General features: G+C 31.9%; 2 protein-coding genes and 1 long non-coding RNA gene across 3 annotated transcripts; 1 reads left to right on the top strand and 2 right to left on the bottom strand.

The window, feature by feature from the left end:
• Positions 1–5,867: 5,867 nt before the first annotated feature.
• Positions 5,868–7,062, bottom strand: LOC9313383. The gene is made up of 4 exons (XM_002875591.2): positions 6,738–7,062; positions 6,615–6,651; positions 6,207–6,290; positions 5,868–6,103 (listed from the first exon to the last, which is right to left on the bottom strand). The coding sequence occupies exons 1-4, from the start codon at positions 7,026–7,028 to the stop codon at positions 6,051–6,053; spliced, it is 465 nt and encodes a 154-aa protein (XP_002875637.1). The 5' UTR covers positions 7,029–7,062; the 3' UTR covers positions 5,868–6,050.
• A 122-nt stretch (positions 7,063–7,184) lies between these two features.
• On the top strand, positions 7,185–8,265 carry LOC9311705 (40S ribosomal protein S29). The gene is made up of 3 exons (XM_002877268.2): positions 7,185–7,340; positions 7,833–7,932; positions 8,021–8,265. The coding sequence occupies exons 1-3, from the start codon at positions 7,279–7,281 to the stop codon at positions 8,027–8,029; spliced, it is 171 nt and encodes a 56-aa protein (XP_002877314.1). The 5' UTR covers positions 7,185–7,278; the 3' UTR covers positions 8,030–8,265.
• A 426-nt stretch (positions 8,266–8,691) lies between these two features.
• On the bottom strand, positions 8,692–9,775 carry LOC9313382. Its single transcript, XR_002332135.1, has 4 exons — positions 9,638–9,775; positions 9,435–9,564; positions 9,069–9,339; positions 8,692–8,981 (listed from the first exon to the last, which is right to left on the bottom strand). It is a non-coding gene; the product is annotated as an uncharacterized LOC9313382 (long non-coding RNA).
• Positions 9,776–10,994: the final 1,219 nt, after the last annotated feature.

Genomic DNA, 10,994 nt, shown 5'->3' with positions numbered 1-10,994 from the left:
TTTGAATTAATAATTTTAGTGGTTACAAAAACAATGCAACAGTAAAAAAGTAAATATTTTTTTACTTTTGAAAGAAAAATTTCACTTATAACGTTGTTAATTAATTTTTTTGTTAAATTTAATTTTAATTTTTAAAAAATTAAACCTGTCCGATGGACAGGTCCTTATCTAGTTATTAATAAACTGAGGATTTAACCCGTATTAAAGATATTGATTCAAGTTCGTCCGCCATATAAATCCTTTCCAAAATATAACCCGTTCCGTTATTTCTTAACTCGTCTCGTGATTTGTTTTTATTTTAAAATTTAATGATTATTTATTATATATAAAAATTTACAAATCATATCATCCTCTAAGACCACGGGACATTATACCACGGGACAATTTTTGATTTTATACAATCTTTTCTAAATGAGACTGATTTAATATGTCTAATATTTGTGGTATTAAAAAAATAAGGATTTAATCCGTATTGAAGCGGCGGATTAATGATATTTTAATCTTTTTATTATTGTGGATTCAAAAACCCGTCCCGCCAAACCCGTCCGGCCAAAAAATTCATTTATCTTATTAATGTTCTTATTTATGATATGATTCTGAATCATTGTCTAAATATTTTAATCGATGTAAAACGTTGAACACACATTTTCGTCAATTGAATAATATATGTCCATTTTAAAATTTCGAATCACAGTATATGCAGAAAAAAATTGATTTTTTTTTACTTTATGTATTATATGATGATTCAAAACAACTAAAAACAAATCAAACAAAGATGATAGGAGAATCATAATTATAAATCTTAATCAAATCTTCTAAATATCTTAATTATTAAATATGGAATATCCGGTGTATGAGTTGGGTTAAATAAAAACCCGAGCCAACAAATTTTTTGTGAAGGATTTTTTGAAACGGGTCGGATATCCAAATAATCCGGAAGCATTTTTACCCACCCGTCACCAAAGTTACTGCAAAAATACTAGTATAGATGTAGAATCTGCTGTTATTCAATCAAGAATTTTTAAAAATTTGTTAAAGTTTGGTGTTATTAATTTAAGATTTGTAAAAGATAATATAAAATCTTCATAAATCTGGAGTGATTAGATTCATACTTTTAAAGTCACTAAAATTTTTGTGTTATTCAATTACAACAAAAGAATCTATGATTGTTAATGAAATAAATTATTATGTTGTTGTTTTATGACTTTCTATACTTTTCTTCACAAAATAAGGTCATGAAAAGTATCATCAAAATAGAGAGATTGTTTGGAAAACTTTACAAGATTATGAAGTACTAATCAACAAGATTATTGAAAACTCTCTAACAATAGTTTAGAATTTTTTATTTGTTTACTTTCTATGATTTTACTTTCGGATTAAGAGTAACATTTTGAATCTATTTTATTTTTTTAAAATAGAGTATAACATTAACAAATTATATTACATGGTATACCATTTATAAAGTATCTATAACAAAGTCGAATAGAGTATATAAAACATTAAACAAGATATACATATATATATATATATATGTGAATGTTTATCGTGTTTAATGTTTTAAATTCCATGGTATGTCATTATTTCTAGTTGTGTTTATACTCTTGTACGAAAATTTATCATGAATTTTTTTACATCAAATGCGATACGCATTCATAGCATATAAAATAAATTCAGAAAAAAAAAAGTTTTAAAACTAATATTTGGAGAAGAAGCTTAATAAAAGAGTGGAGTTAATGATGATTGAAAAAAACTTTGTGTAATTGAACAAAATGTCGTTGAATTAACCTCATAAATGTGAGCAAAAGTGATCAATGTTTCACATATATCGTGATCAGTGCTGACCCGGTAATATTAGAGACTAATAAAAAAAAATTGGGGCCTTTAGAAAATATTAAAACTGCTAATTTTTTTATATCTGACTAATTATGGGGCCTTAAATTATTTTTTATACACAATAAAACAAATCGCTTTTTTTTTTTAATAAAAATGGGCCTATATCATTTTATTTCCATCTAAGGGACTAAAAAATGGGGCCTTAAAAAAAATTTATTAATCTTTTCCCCACAAAATGGGCTTCGGAAATTCGAGGCTTAATACCTTTGTTTTATAGGTATCTGTCTAGAGCCGGAACTATGTTTCATAGGTATCAATCAAAGGCCGGGATTGATTGTAATAGAGATGTAAATAGATAAATGATGAATGGTCATATAGCTAAACTAGCATGAATTAAGAATTTTAAACGGTTTCTTTTGAAACAAAACAAAAAAAAATTGTCTCTCTCTGAGGCGATCTCTCCAAGGCATCCCTACAGTCACACCCTCTCCGTTAAACTCTCATTCCCGGCCGGTGTCGGTCAGCTTTCCTTTCCACTTAGTTTTTTCAATCTTTATTCTTTTTGCACAGTTTTGGGCGAATAAATGATACTCAAAACTATTTTTTGATGCAAATCTTCCATTGTTTCATTGCTTTTTTCTCTCCATCCGTGAAAGTCTCTTTCCGACCAGAATCTGGCTTAGATCTTGGAGTAGATCTAGGCGACTTCCCTAATTTCACGATTGAAATCATGCTCCTTAACCGCCATCGAATCGTTGATTGCGACATCACTTTCCTCAACTCGGGAAATAACTTTCAATTCCAAATCTAGGATCTAGGTATATCAAACTTTGAGTTTTATAATGATGAAATAAGATTTGGTATATCATCACAAGCCACTTTATACCCATCACGGTGTTTAAGATCATGTTGCTTTCTACTCTAAAGGAGTCGCCACTTTCCAACTGTCATCAATCGGAATTCAGCGTGTAATACTACACAAGATCGATGATCCAAGATCTACACAAAGTCTTTCAACGCGAATCAATAATCTGGAATACCTTTATGTATCGAGATGATACCATTAAAACTGTGGAATCCGGATTGGTAAAAAAGAGAGAATTAAGGCAACAAGTATAGTAAAACCTCTATATATAATAATATTAAGATCAATGTATTTTACTAAATTTTATTAATTTATAATTTTTATTCATTTATAGAGGTGATATTTGGACCAAATTATCAATTTAAAACAGGAGAAAGTTATTAATTAACGAGATAATAATTTATCGAATATTAATTTATAGAAGTTTCACTTTAATGGTTGTAGATTAGAGATATGCTGTTTTATATGGTAACAGAAGGATTAATTCTCAAATCAATGTTGACATCCATTGATGTTGGAGATGAACATCTGATGATTCATGACGCATGTAAGGAACAAAGAAAGGAATATCATTTCAAACATTTTATTAAAGATACAATGAGGAGATGGTTAGTTGTGATGAAGTTACACTACCCATATGTTGCCATCGAAATTGATTATAACGACTCAGAAGAAGGATTCGATTTTCTAAGAAAAACATATGAAGCCTCTACATCACCAAGATGCTCACTAGAATTTCTAGTTTGGATTCCGTACTTCTTTTGGTTTACTAGTAGATTTTAAAGATGTATTAGTTGGTTACAAAAATACGATAAGTTTCAATCCCAATTACTCTAATAAGATCCACAATTGTTCATCCATGCTTTACAAAGAATACATGCTTTTAGAAATATCGTCATGTATTCCTCGATTACTTTGGAAGAGAAGATGAGTGAAACTCCCGACCGAGCGTAATGAGTATCTACTAGAAGCATCGAATATATTGATTTCAACAAAACTACAAGATTCAGATTCATTTTCAACAACATTGAATTTTCATATATTATTTAAATTAGAAATGCCGGAGTTTCAGCATCAAGCTGATAGCCACTAAAAATGTATGAAAGGGGAAATTAACAAATCATATATGTTACCTATAAGACTACCAAAGTATAGCTGAGTTACTTCCAACCCTTTATCGAATGTGTTTCAATTTTCTATATTTACGTATCACGATTGTTTGGAATGTTTTCTGTATTTTGTAAACAATAAAAAGATATTTTTTAACTTTCCATGCTAAAAGAAAAAACATCTACGGTAAAAAAACAAAAGAAAAATAGAATCAAATGTTTTAAAGTTGTAGCAAATTTCATATCCTTTAACGTGAAGTCATCTCAAAAAAAAAAGAATACGACCATCTTAATTCATGCATACCCTAAAATATATTTGAGTGTGTATAGCAATCTTTGCACCTCTCTATGATAAATTTAGAAATTTCCATCAAAAAACCTTTCAACTTTCTTTTCAGCAATATTTGTTGAAACAGTTTCATCTTCATTTTCTCAGTTCCACAACACTGAAGTAATATATGTATCGTATTTGATATTCAAAAACTCATGTTCATTCAATAGGCACATATGACCTACAAACCACATCGCACTGAGAATTTAGGGCAGTTAATAACAATATCAAATCTCTGTATTCATTAGTTACAAGGTGATTAGTTCCCCTCATATAAAAAAAAAAGAGTAGTGTGATAAGGTTATTGCATCTAATTATTATTTTAATTTTTGACATTTTTTAAAGGGTCAATTGCATAGTTTTTTTTTGTTTTAAATATTAATTTTGACAGTTTTTTGAAAGTGGTCTATATTACGTCTATTTGCAAGTTACTTAAAATCGAACAAGAATATTGGTAATAATCCTTCATAGATTGATGGCCAGTGGCGGAGCTAGCCATTATGGTTATAGGGGTCAATTTTTATCTAATGACTAAAATTTATTTCGAAACAAATTTTTGTGGGGGTCAATAAGCAAATTTTAAACTATTTTTGTGAGTTTTGCTTCTAAATATACAAGTAAATAAATAATTTTTATAAATTCATAGGGGTCAATTGACCCCCTTGTTATGCTTATACCTCCGCCCCTGTTGATGGCCAAGAAAAGAAGGTGTAAACTTCAATATAAATTACAACGAATTATAAAAACAATGGGAGAACAAGTTAAACAATTAAATTTTAGAAACAAAAATAACACACACACAAAAAAAATACAAAGATTTTCTCTACCATCTTACAGATAAATGGATTTCCTTTGCCATAATATTGTAGTTAAAAAGGTGGTTTGAGAATTTAGGGTGAGACAATAAGAAACTTTTAGAATGGTGAATGAACCTAAGATTGGAAAAACATGATATCATAACATCTTGCAATAACTTATGAAATCGATTTGATTGGAGACTCAACTTCAAATTAATCATCTCCAACAAAATTTTTGTTCCAAATTTATCATCTTATTTTGGCAAAGTTAACGATTAAAATGAAAAGTCAACAAAAATTCGCGATTTAATTGAGAAATCAATAAATGTTAGCTACATATATTTCGTCAAATGCAAGTTGAGCCTTTTTAACGAAATCGATAAGTTGAAGCTTTTTTTGACATTTTGCGCAAAAAAAATCATCTATACATATATTAAATAGTTATGTGGGGCATGGGGCATCACTTTGTTTGTAAAGATAGGTGCATCCATCTATACATCCATTCTCTCGGTCTTGGAGTCGTGTGTCGTCTCTAGTTTGAGAATATATAAATATTACACTAACTTTTAGGTATGCCTTCTACCTCATCTATCAGATACGGGTTTTAAAATTTTTGATCCGTATTTGACCCACTACAAACCTAGTACTTAGGCTAACGAATGCCTGCTAAATTCATAGTACCCGCAAGTAAACAAAAAGGCTGATGTGTAAACAAGTCTTCTAAAATACCGGCTAATGTAACATTGTGGAAAATTATATTGATGTTTGAGAAGAATCTTATTCCAATAAGGGTAATATGAACAGGAAAATCTTGATCAAAACCAAATATGACTGATTTTAAGGAAGAGAATAACTAAAACATAACTAAGCTCATGAGTTTACATCTTTTGTACCTCGAATCAACTTGCGTTAGAATTTTGCCTAGGAAACTATTTCTTTAGTACCAATCACTTGCTCGTATTTGAACTGATGTAACAAGTGAAACTGATAAACTGTGGATGACAGACAATTAAACAAGAAAATGCACCACAGTTTTGTTATATGACTATATAAACAAGTTAGAATAAATATCATAATAGTTCAAAGGACCAATGTGAATATTGAAAATAGTTAACTTATAAACGGCGAGAATATCCAGAACCTCCACATTTCTTGCAAAAAATCAAACCTACATTAACAAAAAAAAACTTATTCATATGTTATTAAGAAACAACTGCATATAGCACCAAAAAAAGAAAAAAAGATTAAGAAATGGTTAAGTAATTAAGTACCTGAACCTTTGCAGACTTTGCAATTAACCATCCCAGATTCAACCTTCATCTTCCCTTCTAGGCAGAATACACATTTCGTTCCGCCTTTTCGCGCAAACCAATCAAACAAAAAGGATTATAAAGACAATTAGTCTCGAAAAGGGAATGAGAATACTTGTGAAACAATAATCTTAACCATTACTTACTTCCATTGAACAGTTCATAAAATAAGTATCCAATCAAAAGAGAAGCATGGTACAGAGTAAAACTAGTTATGGATTTTTTGAAAGATAACTTACATATAACCTAATGGATTCTGATTTATTCTTCTAGGTGACTAAAAATTTAATCATTTACTAATCATAATGCAAGAATAGAGATAGAGTTTCAAGAAATGAAATTTTCATGTAAGAATAAAAAGAGATTCACCATTTCCACCACATCTCTCACATGGAACTGGATCTCCCTGCAACAATCAATAAGACATTAAAAGATTTTAAAAAAAACAACTAAAATTTCTTAAGTAAATGACTCATTGAATCAATATGAAACCTTGAAGCCAAGGAAGAGAGATAGAGCAATGGCTACAACGAGACTGATAGTAACAATGAAAGTCTGTGTATCGATGAATCCGCCACCGCCATCGAAGCCGCTACTTAGGAAGAGAACTGAAGGGTGAATGATGAGACTAGCCGAGGATTGATGAGCACTTGTTCGTGACCACTTTCTATGCTGGCTGATTAGTTCTGGTTTCTGATAAGAGAGAAATTGTGGTGTTTGGTTTAACAAAGAAGATGAAGAAGAAGAAAGAAGTTGCAGAGAGATGAGAGGTCGAGTGGCCATGGATTCATTAAACAAAAACACTCAGAGGATCATAGCAAAGAACATGTGGATGAAGAAGAGGAAAAAAGAAAAGAATCCGCCCATTAATGGGCCTAATGGGCCTTTTAAACATGGCCCATTTATTTATTTACGATAAAACCAATGAGTTATAAAAATCAGCTTCTTCCTTCTTCATCGAGACCAAAATTTCTAGGGTTTTGAAGAGTTTCTCAATCGCCGTTTGTTATTCCTCTGTGAGCAAATCGACGAAATGGGTCACTCCAATGTCTGGAACTCTCATCCGAAGAAGTACGGACCTGGATCTCGTTTATGGTAAATCAATCATCTTTCTCTATCTCTCGCGTTTTGCTTTGATTTGTTTGGTTCTTACAAGTATAGAACTTGAACACCATTTCCTTGTTCTATGATGGATCTTATCCTCTATGATTATGTTTTGGGAATTATCTGATACTGACTGTGTTTTGAGACAGAGAGATTTTGCTTTGATGATTTGTGTGTTGTGGTTATATGTGAGATTAGCTATGTGTTATATTTGGCAGTCAAGTTTCTGAAATTGTATTTTGCAAATTCTTGTCTTAATGTATGAGATTGTTATGTTTGGTTTCAGTCTTCACCATTTGAGATTAGCTATGTGATTATGATTATGACTTTGTATGTAGCTGATTATAGTGATTTAACTTATGTATGATAAGATTGCTATACTTGGTTTCTCTATATATATAGCCGTATGTGAGCTTTGTTATGTCTTATATTTGGCATTTGAAGATTCTGACTTTGTATTATGCAATTGTTTTATGTATGTAGCCGTGTGTGCGGGAACTCCCACGGGCTGATCAGGAAGTATGGATTGAACTGCTGCAGACAGTGTTTCCGCAGCAACGCCAAGGAGATTGGATTCATCAAGGTATAATTTCAATCCCACCGACTTCTGTTTGTTTCATTCTATTTTGGTATATCTGTTTATTCTGATTTTGTGTTCTCTGTTTCTACAGTACCGTTGATCAAGCACCAACTTCATGATTGATGCTTATAAAACACACATGATGGCATCGATGGGTTTGGCTTTGAAGCTCTTGTAGTTTTTGATATTTTTACTTTGAGAACCTTGTTATTTTGAGAGTTTATAAGTTGTTGTACCTCTCATTAAGCATAATCTTTTTGGATCAATGATGTTTTAACTATTCTCGTATTTTTGTTGTCAGTCAAATTTGATCAATAATTTGCATGTTATTAGCTATCACAAGATTCTTCCAAATATCCATATGATAAAGCGTATGGCAATAGTATCTTGGCTTCTTAGAACACTTGTTTTAGACACAACAAAAGCTTCAAACAATTACTTTTGATATTTGGATTAGGACAGACGTTTCTTGTGTAAGAGACCCGTAATCAAAACTACCAAACTTAAAATGTGGAATTCATTGACTTTTCTTATCAAAATCATGAATTGTTCTTAAAGAATCCTTTAGACAGTTTATCAAAAAAACAAAATCCTTGAGACCAAAAGATTGTGAAAATTTAGAGAAGGAAGAAAGCAGATCATTGACTTGAAAATCCAACAATAACAAAACCAAAACACCTACGATTACCAGGACAATTCAATACAAGTAGCTGAAACGCCATATATAAAACAATTGTAACGAAATTGAAATGCTTCATCATCAGTTAATTGTGTTCCATCATCTTCCTTTATCTCAAACTTTACATAGAACTCTATAGTCTAAACTACTTTCTACCTATGTAACAAAATTATATGCAAGACACAGAACAAACTACAAAGCATTGATCATCAAGACCAAATAATTTGTCTTCTCAGCAATAAACCACAAGGCCAAAAACCTTATGAAGAAACATTTTGAACAAATCGTCCTGATCATGAAAACAAATCGTTCTTCTTCTTTTTCTTCTTCTCGTTCCCATTCTCCTTCTCCGTCTCCTCCTTTGTATATAAACCTAATCCAGCCAACAATACGAATAATTAATAAGGATGATAAATATTGCTACGAAGAGGACAAGCAATATATAAGGAGAAAGTTAAACCTTCGTTTTTGTGGATGGAGTTGTAATTTATCCCTGCTAGATAGCTCAAGTAAATGACTCTATCGGGTTGTTTTCGAGACTTGGGAAGAAGCTCAGTGGAAGTGATATCTTTGAACGATGTAATGAGTACTATTTTAACTCCATAAACATCTGCAGCTGCTTTCAATGTGACTTCATCACCCCACACTTAGTTATTCGACATGTTCTTTACATACTCGGAGAATTCCATCTTATCAACAAATCATTTGTACAATTTTGGATGATATTTTAGCTGATTAGGAAAAAAGGGTCAATAATCAATCATCATCATACGTTAAAAAAACAATCTGCGAAGTTAGAAAAAAGTTTTCGAGATTTGTGATTTACCTGTTGTATGATTTCTTGTCTAACACGTTTATGACAATCCGAGGTTTTGTAGAGTTGATCAGCTAAAGCACGGAACTGGCAATTTCCATCACTTTTTATCTTGATCTCTGTGTAACCTTCCCACTCCAATCTGAAAACTATAGAGTCACAGAGAGTTATCGGGAAAAACAAAATTGAACAAGAACAATCGATGGATATATTACCTATCCTGAAGTCTTTCGTGATCATTGAGATCGTCAAAACATCTTGACTTAATCCGAGTGTTAGGCATATTTTGAGAGTTGGAATCGAACGATGATTGATACAAAACAAACTTGTCGTGATCGAAACCCTCTCTGACAAAACGAGTAGGGTTCGGTTCATACTTCATACTTCATAGTTCATACAAAAAAAAAAAGGGTTAATAATGAGTCCCGATTACTTGAGAATTGGGCCTAGGCCTGGAATTTAAGCCCATATTTATCACCATCCTTTTCCTATATCATTGTTTATCACCATCCTTTTCCTAAATCAAAAGGAAATAGCTCAAGATAAAAAGGAATGTGTTTTAAGCAAAAGGAAAAAGATAAAAGTGTATATAAACACCAAAGCTTCTTAGATCTTCTTAATTAGTAAAGAGATTTGAAGAGTTCTCAAGGTTTATATATGATCTTGGTGAAGCCTAGTTGTCACGATTGTCTTTGTAGAGACATAGCGAGAAATAGGCTAGGGTTTCTTCTATCTAAAGAATTTTCTATCAAAATTGTTTTTCGAAAGAAACCTCTGTGTTGCAGTTTGTGTTTATAGAGAGTTCTCGCGATTTCAATGAGGTCTCTGATGATACGCCATGGAAGAAAGGCTCTGGAGTTACATAAGTGGTGTAGTTTGATATCATCATTAGAGCAAAACGCATCTACTTTTTCCAATTCTGCTAGTGCTACATCATCACACGTGAGTTCTAATGAGACTTTTATAATCTCTAATCTCATTGATTTATATCGTTGGACTAGAAAAATTACACAACTGATATTAGAGGAAGATGAAGAGGAAGAGGAAGATTCTGATTCCGTGTCGAATCTCACTAGAAGTCATTGTCGTATATCTAGAAACATTACTTGTTATCCACGCCATCTTGTAGCAGATGGTGTTGAGAAAGCCATTCCCCCAAAACTTGATCAGTTTCTTCAGTTCAGAGGAGCTTCAAGCTCTATCAGCTTCTACAATGATTCCGTTAGAGACATTTTACGGGCGGATAGTACGATTTCACCACCATGTAAGCAGGAGAATATAATCCGAGATGTATTCATTTTGAAACAACTAGGCGTGCCTCAAGAGTTGTTAATCCCCTTGCTCAACTTCAATACCTCTTTCAATGGAAAAGAAAAATACAAAAAATCCATCAAGGAGGTCATTGAGGAGAGTTTTGATCCGACCACCTTAAAAGTTTTCCAAGCTCTGCGTGTTTTTTACTTATTGAGGGACTAAACAATAGAAGAAAAAGCCAATGACGGCATGGCTGTGGGAGATGTATGGGCAATGTTCAAGAAGCTTCCACACTCTCTGACAATCTCGGAGAAGAAG

Source organism: Arabidopsis lyrata (genome assembly GCF_000004255.2).
Source record: "Arabidopsis lyrata subsp. lyrata unplaced genomic scaffold ARALYscaffold_5, whole genome shotgun sequence".
NCBI lineage: Eukaryota > Viridiplantae > Streptophyta > Magnoliopsida > Brassicales > Brassicaceae > Arabidopsis > Arabidopsis lyrata.
The sequence above is the reverse complement of the archived record's forward strand: the minus strand, read 5'-3'. Positions and strand labels throughout refer to the sequence as shown.